The 14,835-nt window shown below is 33.1% G+C and overlaps 1 protein-coding gene across 8 annotated transcripts in view; it reads right to left on the reverse strand.

Annotated features, from left to right (window-relative positions):
- Window positions 1-14,835, reverse strand: part of LOC112858927 (A disintegrin and metallopeptidase domain 3-like) — a 160,656-nt gene that overhangs the window by 44,919 nt on the left and 100,902 nt on the right. For 7 of the 8 annotated variants that reach the window (XM_086703646.1, XM_086703644.1, XM_086703648.1 and 4 more), the window contains 2 exons: window positions 12,562-12,648; window positions 8,377-8,491 (listed from right to left, as the gene is read on the reverse strand). In XM_086703646.1, the coding sequence (XP_086559772.1) occupies window positions 8,377-8,491; window positions 12,562-12,648 (202 nt within the window). The remainder of the gene's footprint in view (window positions 1-8,376; window positions 8,492-12,561; window positions 12,649-14,835) is intronic. The other variant, XR_015250075.1, reaches the window with a different exon arrangement.

Raw genomic sequence — 14,835 nt, forward strand, 5'->3', positions numbered from 1 at the left:
TTGTTTACGGACTATAAAGTGATTCATAGTTTGACTTCTGGGGGAAACCAATGTAATTTCAATCCTATTTCAGTCTGCTGATCTATTTAATTTTTCTTTTCTTTTCTTATTCTTGAATACAGAAGGAGGAAAAAATATTTTATTTTCCATTTTTATTATTTAGAATCACGACAGTAAGAATACTAGCTGGGATTTAAAACAGATTAGAATCCCTTTATGCAGAGGTAAAAGCTAGTTGGGATGAAATAAAAAATGCTATAACTGAGGTGTAATCTTGAATAGACGCCACTGCGGCAAGGATGGATGAATCAGAGCAATGAATTTGCGATAGATATAGAGGACAAACATCTGGAAAAATGAAGCAGAAAAAAAAGAAGGAGACTAAGACAAAAGAGCATGATTTAAGAATTAGAGAAATCGGTGACTCATTAAAAAGGAAAAACATCAGAATCATAGGGGTCCCAGAAGATGAACAGAGAGAAAAGGGGGTAGAAGGGTTATGTGAGCAAATCATATCAGAAAACTTTCCTAACCTGGGGAAAAACACAGACGTCAAAATCCAAGGAGCACAGAGAACTCCCATTAGATTCAACAAAAACCGACTATTAACAAGGCATATCATAGTCAAATTCACAAAACATTCAGGCAAGGAAAGAATCATGAAAGCAGCAAGGGGGAAAAAGTCCTTAACCTACAACAGAAGACAGATCAGGTTTGCAGAAAACCTATCCACAGAAACTTGGCAGGCCAGAAAGGAGTGGCAGGATATACTGAATGTGTTAAATTGGAAAAATATGCAGCCAAGAATTGTTTATCCATCAAGGCTGTGATTTAAAATAGATGGAGAGGACAAAGCTTCCCAGAAAACAAAAATTAAAGGAGTCTGTGACCACTAACTCAACATTGCAATAAATTTTAAGGGGGATTCTCTGAGGGGAGAAAAGATGGGAAAAAAAGATAAAAAGTAACAAAGACTAGAAAGGACCAGAGAATACCACCAGAAACGCCAAATCTAAGGCAACATAATAGCAATAAATTCATATTTTTCAGTACTCACTCTAAATGTCAATAGACTAAATGCTCCAAACAAAAGACATAGGGTAAGAAAACAAGATCCATCTGTATTCTGTTTACAAGAGACCCACTGTAGACCTAAAGACACGTTCATCTTGAAAGTAAGGGGATGGAGAACTATCTATCATGCTAATCATTGCCAAAAGAAAGTTGGAGTAGCAATACTTATATCAGGCAATCTAGAATTTAAAATAAAGACTGTCACAAGAGATGAAGAAGGGCAATATATCATAATTAAGGGGTCTATCCACCAAGAACCTCTAACAATTGTAACTATGTATGCTCCAAATGTGGAAGAACCCAAATAGATAAATCAAGTAATGACAAACATAAAGTAATTCATTGATAATAATACCATAATAGTAGGGGACTTCAATACCCTACTTATGGCAATGGGCAGATCATCTAAACAGAAAATCAACAAGGAAACAATGGCTTTGAATGACAAACTGGACTGGATGGACTTAACAGATATATTCAGAACATTTCAGCCTAAAGCAACAGAATACACATTCTTCTCCAGTGCACATGGAACATTCTCCAGAATAGACCACATACTTGGAGAGAAATCAGCCCTCAACAAGTACAAAAAGATCGAGACCAAAATAAGCTCAAAATGGGTGAAAGACCTAAATGTAAGACAGGAAACCAGTGAAATCCTCGAGGAGAAAGCAGGCAAAAACCTCTTTGACCTCAGCCGCAGCAACTTCTTACTCAATACGTCTCTGAAGGCAAGGAAACCAAAGCAAAAATGAACTATTGGGACCTCACCAAATAAAAAGCTTCTGCACAGTGAAGGAAACAATCAGCAAAACTAAAAGGCAACCGACGGAATGGGAGAAGATATTTGTAAATGACATATCAGATAAGGGGTTAGTATTCAAAATCTATAAAGAACTTATCAAAGTCAACACCCCAAAAACAAATAATTCAGTGAAGGAATGGACAAGAGACATGATTAGACACTTCTCCAAAGAAGGGCTCCAGATGGCCAACCGACACATGAAAGAATGCTCAACATCACTCATCATCAGGGAAATATAAATAAAAGCCACAATGAGATACCACCTCACTCCTGTCAGAATGGCCAACATTAACAACTCAGAGAAAGACGATCTCTTTTGCATTGCTGGTGGGAATGCAAGCTGGTGCAGCAACTCTGGAAAACAGAGAAACTCTGGAAAACAGGTTCCTCAAAAAATTAAAAATAGAACTACCCTATGACCCAGCAATTGTACTAAGTATTTATCCAAGGGATAAAGGTATGCTGTTTCAAAGGGGCACATGCACCCCAATGTTTATAACAGAACTATTGACAATAGCCCAAGCATGGAAAGAGCTCAAATGTCCATCTATGGATGAATGGATAAAGAAGATGTGGTATATATATATACAATGGAGTATTACTCGGCAATCAAAAAAATGAAACCTTGCCATTTTCAACTATGTGAATGGAACTAGAAGGTATTATGCTAAGCGAAATGAGTCAGTCAGAGACAGACAAATATCATATGACTTCACTCATATGAGGAATTCAAGATACAAAACAGATGAACATATGAGAAGGGAAGCAAAAATAATATAAAAACAGGGAGTGGGACAAAACATAAGATACTCTTAAATGTAGAGCACAAACAGAGGGTTGCTGGAGGTGTTTTGGGAGGGCAGGGCATGGGCTAAATGGGTAAGGGACACTACTCTTGATATCATTGTTCCACAATATACTAACTTGGATATAAATTAAAAAATAAATAAATTATTAATTAAAAAGAAAGAATTACCATACTATTTTCTACAGAGGATGCATCATTTTACATTCCCACCAGCAATGCTTACAGCAGGTTTAATTTTTCCACATCCTTATCAACATTTGATATTTTCAGAAAATTTTTTATAATAACTATCATAATAGATATGAATGGAATCTTGTAGTTCTGACCTGCAATTCCCTAACAGTTAGTGATGTTAAGCATCTTTTCATATACTTCTAGGCCATTTGTATATCTTCTTCAGAAAAATGTCTATTCAAGCCCTTGGACCATTTTTTAATTGGGTTATTGGTTTCCTGTTGAGTTATAAGAGTTCTTTACATATTCCGGATATTAATCCTTCATCAGATACATGATTAAAAACACTTTCTCCCATTTTGTGGGTTACATTTTCACTTTGTTGATAGTGTCCCTTGATGAACAACAGTTTTCAATTATGATGAATTCCAATTATTTTTTCTTTGCCTGTGCTTCTGGTGTCATATGCAAGAAGTCATTGCCAAATCTAATGTTATAAAGATTTCCCCACATTTCCTTTGGAGAATTTTATAGTTTTAGCTGGTACATTTAAAAACTTTGATCCATGGAGTTATTTTGTCTATTGTATAAGTAAGCATCCACCTCAGTCTTTTGCATATTGATACCCAATTATCTCAATACCATTTGTTGAGAAGACTGCCCTTTCTTCCACTGAATGGTCATGGCATTCTTACTGAAAATCATTAGATCATATATGCAAAGGTTTATTTCAGGGCTCCCTAACTTTTCCCACTGGAAAATTTCAGTTTTCTTATTTTGTTATTTTGTTTCCCAAGTAATATATCAATTTTCAAGAAGATACAAAAGGGCATTGGAGTAAAATTCCATATTTTTATCTTAGCTTCTATTAAATACAAGTAAGAATTCAAAAATTTTCTTTAACTGCCCATAATTGTAAAGAAAATAATGTTGATGGAGGACATTTTAGAATTCTTAATCAGACAAATGCAAAGAAACAGAGAACACTATCCTCTAATGGTGATGCAGATATTAATCATGTTAATTAAATCTCATAGTACAACTCTTCAGATAATGATATCAAAATTTTCCTTCAACTCAATAATTAATGCTTAAAAAGAATATTTCTAATGGCAAGCAAGAAATATGGTATTGTCATCCAGACAGTTATCTTCAGCAACCAATATTTTATCACAGATATTTGTAACATTCCTTATTGTAAACAAGGATCTAGGATAATATTCTTTCATCTTTTACTGTATATGGACATGAACATTTATTTGATATGGTTCGCCAGTGGACAAAAGTGTATGCAAAGTTGAATGGAAGGAGTTAGATGATGTAGGAGTGATCAACATTGTGATTAATCATTTTAATTGGTGTTTATATCATAAAATAAAAATATATTCAATTATAGTGCAACATCATTTACAATCGATAAAAAGAAAATGAAATAACAAATATGAAATAATAAAATATGCAGAGTATCTGATGAAAATTACAAAATCTGATGAAGGAAATCAAAGAAGGCCTAAATAAATGGAGAAACATACTGTGTATTATTGGAAGATTTAGTAATAAAAAGCAAAGATGTAAAATCTTCCTAAATTGATCCTTAGGTTTAACATAATTTATAACAGCATTATTTTTCAATAAACATAGACAAGTTTATTCTAAAATGTATATGGAAAGGAGACTCTAGGGTAGCCAAAACAATTTTAAAAAATAATATAGTAGGAGGAATCACTTTTCCCAATGTTAAATATTACTGTACAACAACAATAATAAAAACATCATAGCAGTGGTGGAGAAAATGACACATAAAGCAATGGAAAACAGTATAGATAACTGAGAAATACACCAACGCAAAAATGTCCAATTAATTTTGTTTATAATGTGAAAAAACAATTCAATGAATGAAGGTAGTTTTTTTCACAGAATTATGGTGGAGCATTTGGATACGCATTAATCAAAATGTTAATCTATCACCTTTTACAAAAAGTAACTCAAAATAAATCCATAGACTTAAAAGTTAAGACACAAAACTAACACCTTTTAGAAACAGAGAGGGAGGGATGCAAACCATAAGAGACCCTTAAATACAGAGAATAAACTGAGGGTTGATGGGTGGTGGGGGAGAGGGGAAAGTGGGTGATGGACATCAAGGAGGGCACTTGTTGGGATGAACACTCGGTGGTGTATGTAAGCCAATTCGACAATAAATTATGTTAATTAATAAATAAATAAAATAGAAATATGGCAGAAAGTTTGGGATTTAAGGTTAACAAAGAGTTCATACACTTGACATCAAAAGCATGATTGAAAAATGAAAAAAAGTACAACTTATCAAAATGAATATATTTGTTAAAAAATTGGGTCTGCAAAAAATAATTATAGAATTGAAGAAAATATGTTAAGATTACATATCCAACAAAATACATGTACCTAGAAAATTTTTTAAAAATCTGAAAACTCAACACTTAAAACTCACAATTTAATTAGAAAATGGGCAAAAAACATGAATAGATTTTTCACTGAAGAGGATATACAGATGCCAAATAAGCATCTTAAATATATTCAACATCATTACCTATTAAGGAAGTGCAAAATGAATCCATAATGATATTAATACATAGCTAACAGACTGGCTAAAAAAAGTGATATCATCAAATGTTGGCAAGGATGCCAATAAACTGGTCATTCATATGTTATTGGTGGGAATGTCAAATGTTACAGCCACTCTGAAAATAGTTTGGTAGTTTGCATCTAAAACTATAAATTACTTATCATGGACCCAGTAATTTAATTCTTGGGATATTTCCTAGGGAATTAAAAATTTACTTTCATGCATAATTTTCTACACAAATTATCATTTCATATCTATTCATAATAGCTATAAATTGTCAAACACCCAAATGTACTTCAGTGAGTAAATAATTTGACATATTTTGATACATCCATACAAAGGAATACTAGTCATCAATAAAAAGAAATAAAGTATTTATAAATGCAACAACTTGGATGCAATCATGAAAATTATGCAAAAGAAAGAAGCCAAACTCCAAGAGATACAAATTCTGTGATCCCATTTATGTAACATTCATGAAATAATATAACTAGAGAGAGTGGTTTAGTGGTTGCCATGAGTTAAAATTGGCAGAAAGAAGGGATCAGTGTAGCTATATAAAAGGGTATTATTAGGGCCCATATAGTGATAATAGAGTTCTGTATCTTGATTGTGGTGGTGGTTACACAAATTTGAACACGTGGTAAAACTGCATAGAACTAAATACACACACCTGTGCACTCACACACACATATATACATCCGCAAATGAGTGCATGTATACTGGTGAAATCTGGATAAGGTCTGTACGTTTTATTAATGTCCATTTCATGGTTTTGATATTGTACTATAGTATTGAATCATAGTAACACTGATGGAGGCTGAGTAAAGAGTACAAAGGACTTCTCTCTGCATTTCTTTTTGTGAATCTATAATTACTTCAACATAAAAAGTTAAATGGAAATCACAATGGAACATCACACATCTAAAAGTGGCAACACCAAACAAAACCAAAAAACTGACAATATCAAAGGCTTGTGAAGTGTGGATCATCTATGCAGAGAAACTGGAAATCTCATAGAGAGAATAGAGAGAGAGAAAAAAAGTGGTACAGCCACTTTGGAAGATAGTTTGGCTGTTTCTTATAAAATTAAAAATACACTTACTGAAATAATGCACTTAGTAAATGACTCAACAGTCTCACTCTTAGATATGTATCCCAAAGTGAGAACTTATATATATATATATATATATATATATATACACAAAGCTTATGTGCACATGTTCATAGTAGCTTTATTCATAATAGCCAAAATCAAGAAACAACCAAAATACCTTTCAATGGCTGAATGTATAAGCAAATTATATCTTTTCTATGTAGAAACCTATTGAATAATAAAAGAATGAACTCTTAAAACATATGGCAACAGGAACTGATCTCAAAGGCATATGTACTTAATATGACATTCTGGAAAAGGCCAATCTATAGGGACAAGAGCAGGTAATTGGTTGCCAGGAATTGGCAGTGGGGGAGGAATACAAAGGGAAATCCAGGGGAAGTTCCGAGGTGTTGGGAACAAGAGCCTGTGCTTTTTTTTTCAATATCCATTGAACTGTATACCACAGAGTGAATGTTACTGTATAAAAACTTTTGAAAAACCACATATGCTTAATAAAAACAAAATATTAAGAGCTGATGGCTTATTTTTTTTCAAAATTTTCAAAAATATATCAATGTATAGATTTAAGAATCTCCGCCAATCAAAGCAGGATAAATTCAAAGAGAAACACATATTGGTAAACCATAGTGAAACTGTTGAAAATCAAATATATAAAATATGTCTGAGACTCAGACAAAGAATAAAAGAAACATATTATTGGGATGAATGATACAATAGATACTGTATTCTCATCTGAAAATGTAAGCCAGGATACAAATGGGTTACATCTTTGAACTACTGAAAGTAAAAATTCCCAATGTAGAATTCTACTTTCAGTGAAAATACACTTCACAATTTTAGACATTTTTATAAAAACATTTTGAAGATAAAAACCAAGGCCATTGGTCACTGCAAGGTACAAATAAAAAGAAACACAAAAGGAAGTTTTTCAGTGTGAAAAAATATGATGCACATGGAAATCTGAATGTACTGGAGGAGTTAAAAAGCCCCCTGAAAACAGTAAATGGATGAGTAAATGTAAATATTTATATTAAAGAAATCTTTAACATTCTATTAGCTACTTAAGCAAATATAATAATGTATTGTCAGGTTAACAACACACACACACACACACACACATATATATATATATATATATATATATAATTACAAAAGTGCAAATGATGGAAAGACATTAATGGAATTATACTGTTATGAGATTTTTACATTTTAAAATTTAGAAAAAACAAATATGCTTTATTTGTTCATGAAGTTTCACCAAATAAATTTTAAAATGTTTCATACCATTTACTATCCATATACTATGGATATAGATTTTATTATCTTTACCTTTCAATAGTATGGTTAACTAAAGATGCAAACTCATTTGTGAATTAGCACATCACAATAGTTAACATCCTTGGAATATATAAATACATAATAAAACTATCACCTGTTCTGTACTTTAACCATACCTATCTAGAAAACTCTGCCGTATAAACAGAAATGTTTTGGGAACCATGGTTAAAATTAAAGGGCTATTAGCATGCTCACTCCTTGATTGGAACTAAAAAGTATATACAAATTTTCATTGACAACATGATCTAAAGCTGTACTGTTATAGTTGCCACTAGCCACAAGCGGCTACTTAAATTTAAGTTAAATAAAGTAAATAAAGTAAAATAAAATGGAAATTATAGTTCTTTAGTTGCACTATCCACATGTCAGTTACTCAATAGCCACATAATCAGTGGAGACCATTTCTATAAGTACATAAAGCTCTACTGAAGCACACTCGTCTAGATACTAACCCTCTGGAAACCAATACCCATCATTATAACTTCCTCCTGGTGATGATGGTTTTAGATAACAATTTGGAGGAGAATATCCAACATCACAGTGACAATTAAACCTATTATTGCAAACCTAAAATCAAAACCAAACAAACAAAAAAAAGAGAACATTTTATGTACAAGATAAAAATTAAGTGCATTATTTGTGTCTGTTAGATAATATGTTATTAAAATATGATAATTTCATATATTATAGGTAGTTTTAATGGTATTTTCATGCAGAAAGTAATTTTTAAAATAAAATCTAACATAAAAAATGTCAATGCAATATCTTTTCAATGTCATAGATATTTCCATTTATTAGTCACTTGTGTTTTTAAATAAAAATAGGTAACATTATGATACAACTGAAATGCATTCTTCTAAAAAACTATAGAAATTGTAAAGCTAGAAATTATAAAATGGTGGGAGTTGACATATAATATGAATTGTGTTCGATTAAACAAAAATACCTGTGACAAGAGGGAACTTTTACCAAAATGATGGGGGAAAACAAAGAGGAAAAAGCATGCTTAACCAGAAATAGATACAAATGTATTTGTTAGAAATAGGAAGGCTAGAAAATATCTATAAAGGTGATCTCGTGGATGAATCGAAAGGGTCACAGCTAATATCATCGTCAATTGGGAAAAAAACTGACAGCCTTTCCCGTAGTGTCAGGAACAAGACAAGGATGTCACTCTCACCATTACTGTTTAACATAGGACTGGAAGGGTTAGCCTCAGCAATTGACAACAGAAAGAAATAAAGGCATACAAATCTGCAAGGAAGAAGTCAAACTTTCACTATTTGCAGACAACATGATACTCTATGTAGAAAACCTGAATGATTCCACCAAAAAATTGCTATAACAAGTACACAAATTCAGCAGTCACAGGATAGAAAATCACCGTGCATAAATCTGTTGCATTTCTATACACCAATAGCAAAGAAGCAGAAAGAGAAATCAAGGAATCAATCCCATTTGCAATTGTACCAAAAAACAATAAGACACCTAGGAATAAGTCTAACTAAAGAGGTAAAAGATCTATACTCTAAAAACTATAGAACACTTGTGAAAGAAATTGAAGAGGACACAAAGAAATGGAAAAGTATTCCATGCTTGTGTACTGGAAGAACAAACATTGTTAAAATATCTATACTACCCAAAGCAATCTACACATTTAATGTAATCCCTATCAAAATAACACCAGCATTTTTCATGGAGCTAAAACAAACAATCCTAAAATTTGTATGGAACCACAAAAGACTCCAAATAGTCAAAGCAATCCTGAAAAAGAAAAACAAAACTGGAGGCATCACAATTCAAGATTTCAAGCTATATTACAAAACTGTAGCCATCAGGACACAATGGTAGTGGCACCAAAAACAGACGTATAGATCAATGGAACAGAATAGAAAACCCAGAAATTGACCCGCAATTATATGACAACTAGATTGCCAACTAATCTTTGACAAAATAGTAAAAGTATATTCAATGGAAAAAGTCTCTTCAGCAAATGGTATTGGGAAATCAGACAGCTAAATGCAGAAGAATGAAACTGGGCAACACTTTCTTACACCATACACAAAACAAATTCAAAATGGATGAAAGACCTAAATGTGAAACAGGAAACCATCAAAATCCTAAAGGATTTTGAAACCTCTTTGACCTTGGTTGGAGCAATTTCTTACTAGATGCTTCACCAAAGGCAAGGGAAACAAAAATGAACATGAACTATTGGGACTTCAAATAAAAAGCTTGTGCACAGCAAAGGAAACAATCAACAAAACTAAAAGGCAGCCTACAGAGTTGGAGAAGATATTTGCAAATTACATATCAGATGAGGGTTAGTATCGAAAATCTATAAAGAACTTATCAAACTCAACACCCAGAAAAGAAATAATCCAGTTAAGAAATGGGCAGAAGACATGAATAGACACTCTTCCAAAGACATACAGATGGTCAACAGACACATGAAAAGATGCCCAGCATCACTCATCATCAGGGAAATATAAATCAAAACCATGATGAAATACCACCTCACACCTGTCAGAATGGCTAAAATTAACAACACAAGAAATAGCAAGTGTTGGTGAGGATGCGGAAAAAGCAGAACACTTTTACACTGTTGGTGGGAATGCAAACTGGTGCAGCCACTCTGGAAAACAATATGAAGGTTCCTCAAAAAGTTAAAAGCAGAACTACTCTATGACCCAGAAATTGCACTAGTAGATATTTACCCAAAGGATACAAAAATACAGATTGAGGAGGTGCATGAACCCCAATGTTTTTTATGTTTGTTTTATTATTTAGAGAGAGAGAGAGCATGAACATGGAGAGGCAGAGAAAGAGAGGGAGACAGAATCTGAAGCAGACTCTGCTCTGTGAGAGCAGAGCCCAATATGGGGCTTAAGCCCACAAACTGTAAGATCATGACCTGAGCTGAGGTCAGATGCTAAACCGACTGAGCCACCTAGGTTCCCCTGCACTCCAGTGTTCATAGCATAGCAGCATTATCAACAATAGCCAAACTTTGGAGAGAGCCCAAATGTCCATCGACTTGTCCATATACAATGGAATATTACTCAGCCATCAAGAAGAATGAAATGTTGCCATTTGCAATGATACAGATGGAGCTAGAATGTATAATGCTAAGTGAAATTAGTCAATCAGAGAAGGACAAATACAATATGGCTTCACTCATTGTGGAATTTAAGAAACAAAGCAGACAAACATACGGGAAGGGAGTAAAAAAAAGAGAAGAGGGGGAAACAAACCACAAGAGACTCTAAATGATAGAGAACAAACTATGGATTGAGAGAGACAGGTGGATGGGAGATGGGTGATGGGTACTAAGGAGAGCACTTGTTTTTATGAGCAGCGGGGTTGTACATAAGTGACGAATCACTGAATTCTACTGAAGCCAATATTGCACTGTATGTTAACTAAAATTTAAGTTTAAAGAAAAGAAAAGAAAAAACAGGGGTCAAAAGCAGAACCGAGAATCTAGAAATAGGTTCATGCAAAAATTAAACTTTAAGTAAGAAAGGAAAGAAACAGAAAAGAAACTGTTAATAATAGGACATGTAAGTGATTTGGGAGAAAATTTTGATACTTGTCACACAGCTAGGTCACTTTTTTCCTGGATTATTATATAAAATATGAAGCATTGACATGGCAAGGAGACACTAGCCACAGAGTTAAAGCCAAATGCCGGCTTGGAAAAATTTACAAAATTTACAAAATTTCTATACCCTAATAGATAATTTCACAGTGAATGGACAAATAGAGAAATATAAATGGCAAATATGACCACACATACATGCTTAACGACTTTATTTATTAACTAAATGTGAATTAACAATAGTTTAGCGTGTGAGAAGAGATTAAAAAACCTGAGAAGCTAGTCTGGCCAGAATTTCAGAAAATGCACATTTTCATCCATGATAGGTGAGAGCAAAACTGGTACAATATTTCTTAAAAACAAAATATTTCTGAAAATGTAAATGCTGCATAAGTTTGACCCATCTGATTTCATTGCTACCAATTTAAGAAATCAGATAATTGTGCAAAGGTGAGTGTACAACAATGTTCATTGTGCCATTAACAACATTAGTCAAGTAAAAATTTAACATTATCTAAAAGTCCATCAGTAAATGAATTTTCAAATATAGTATGGAGGAAACATACAAGGAAATAAATTGAAGCCGCTAAGGAATAAAAGAGATCTGAGTGGACAAGAAACTGCTCTCACAAAAATATGTGTAATACATGTAATATAAGTATATTAAGTGTGTGTTTACATATATATCAGTACACATACATTCAATTGTAAGCAAAATTTATATAAGCATGTATAAAAGTATATTTGTAGCCTTCAACAAGCCCATTTCCAAAATTTCACACTCTTAATCTAACATAATAACAGACTGTTTCATTTTGCATTTTTGTACAAAGTTCAAAGCTTATTAGCCCATGAGGCCTTTAATAATCTTAACACATAAATCATGTACATAAGTATAAGTAGTGGATTCCATTTCCTAATTTAACTGCAAGTTTCTAAAAGAAATTTCCATATCAAATAATTCTTAACCATTAGTGGAAAATGCCACTAATGGATTTTAAACACTATATATAAAAATAGAGAAACTATTACATACCCCATGTCCACTGCAATTTTTTACTGAGTCACAATTTGTTTTTACTGGGTTCTCACTTCTTTCTCTACAGAATCCTTTATAACAATACTGAAATGTTAAAACGACCAACAGAAAATATTTAAAATCAAGAGTTGAGCAATTGTACTTGATACAGAAATTAGATGCAGAAGATAGATACAGATACACATGCACACACACACAGCACGCACGCACACACCACTCTGGATTTCATGACATCTACTTCTTCTAATAAAAGAAGCTGGGAGTCCAAATGGCATATAATTACTACACATAACATTTTGAGAATGAGATTCTATTTTCCCCATGAGGGAGCACAGCTGTGAGTTTATTGATACTAATTGGTGTAAGAACAAAAACAGCCAATTTGTACTATTTGTAATGAGCTAGGATCTGGCATTTCTATGCATTTTAATAGTATATACTCAGATTGACCCCGTGAAAGAGATGTTTTTATCCTCATTTAAAATGTTTACTTATTTATTTTTGAAAGAGAGAGCACAAGCGGGGTAGGGGCACAGAGACAGAGAGACACAGAATCTGAAGCAGGCTCCAGGCTCCGAGAGCATAGAGCCTGATGCCAGGCTGGAACCCACAAACCGCGAGATCATGACCTGAGCTGAAGTTGGATGCTTAACCAACTGAGTCAACCAGGGGCCCCATCCTCATTTTATATTTGAAAAAATAAATGTGCTGTTTTGGGGACATGCATAAGTTATTGATAGAGCCAATACTCAGTGCAGGAACTACTTTAGTCACAGAGCCTCATATTGATCAATGCTAAATATCAGTGTTCTTATAATTTTTATATTTATTTTCAACTTTAATGACAATATCTGTCTTTTACATTCGCACCGTGTTCTAGAGAAAGTTATTTAATCCCTCCGTGCTTTAGCTTATCCAACTTTGAATTTGGAACAGCAATTGATAACCCAAATTTATTCAAATGTAGGTTATAAGGATGAAATAATTTGTTGGACACACATAGTAAATGCTCACTAAACACAAGATACTTTTTAAATTATTTGTTTATTTACCTCATTTGCATGTGGACTTTAAGTGCTTATTCCTCTATCCAAATTTTAATTTAATTTTAATATCTTTAGGGAAGTCAGTAAAAATTATCTGTCAGCTTTTCTCAGGTTATCTGATAGAATATACATTGTATGATGAATAGTCTTAAAAATCATTATTTTCTATCACCATTAACCAATCATAAAGGATAGAATATCAGTTTTTCAGTAACTGGAAGTGCTCTGATGAAGCCAGCAAGAATAACAAAATTTTGTACAAACCAGCATTACCTGTGCACAAAATCATTTTCATTCTAGTGCTCCTTAAACATTGCCATTGAGGCAATAATAACTAGTCATATTTCATTGGGTTGTCTTTAGGGGGAAAAGTCAGGAAAAGTTAAGACCCATGCTTCTGATACAATTTCCTTCAAGTAACGGATCAATTTGCAGCTGGCTCTTTTGTCATGACAGCAAAAACAAGAGACGCTACAAAAGTAGCCAGGCCTGGGCAATGGTTGAGATGATGTTTTGAATATAAATTAATATATAAGACTTCCTTCTTTGAACAGGAGACACAAAAAGTGTCCCAGAAGCAGCCATACCATGTTTCAAAGAAAAGAAAAAACAATATAAGAAAATACATATTTCCTAAAGAGAAATGCCTGGATTATATAAGCATATCTTTGTAGAGTCCCAGGTTGGAAAAAGGGAGTTAATTTTAATCATCAATTCATTGATTAGCTTATCTAGTTTTGGACATTTAAATGTCCCAAACACATCCCTTTTCAAGTTTGAAATGAATGTGCTGAGATATGTTCATCTTCCCTGGCCTATGTACGTGAACTAGAATCACTTCTCCTGTTCTAAGCCTTATAAATAAAAAAATCAGAAGGCTTTCTGTCATATCCAATATTAAGCAAACTTACATTGCTGGAATATGCCTATCTCCATGCAGTATACTCTTCACCCAGTATATAACAGTATTCAATATATGAGTGTTTTATTTAAAATTTCATAATGATTAATAAGGAAGATGTACTTTTCTTCCAGATGTACTTTCTATTAGATGTTAATAAATAAAGTCTCCCTCCTCTCCCTCTTTCTTTTTATCTATCAAGATAATTTTTACAAAGGACCCACATTTAGTGAGAGTAAGATAAAGAAGTCTTTCCTTTCCAACCACTCTGAAATCAACTGAACAAGGAAAAGTAACACATAAAATAAAGTATATCTTGGATGA

Source organism: Puma concolor, chromosome B1, assembly GCF_028749965.1.
Source record: "Puma concolor isolate L17-30 chromosome B1, mPumCon1.1.hap2, whole genome shotgun sequence".
In the NCBI taxonomy this organism is placed as follows: Eukaryota; Metazoa; Chordata; class Mammalia; order Carnivora; family Felidae; genus Puma; species Puma concolor.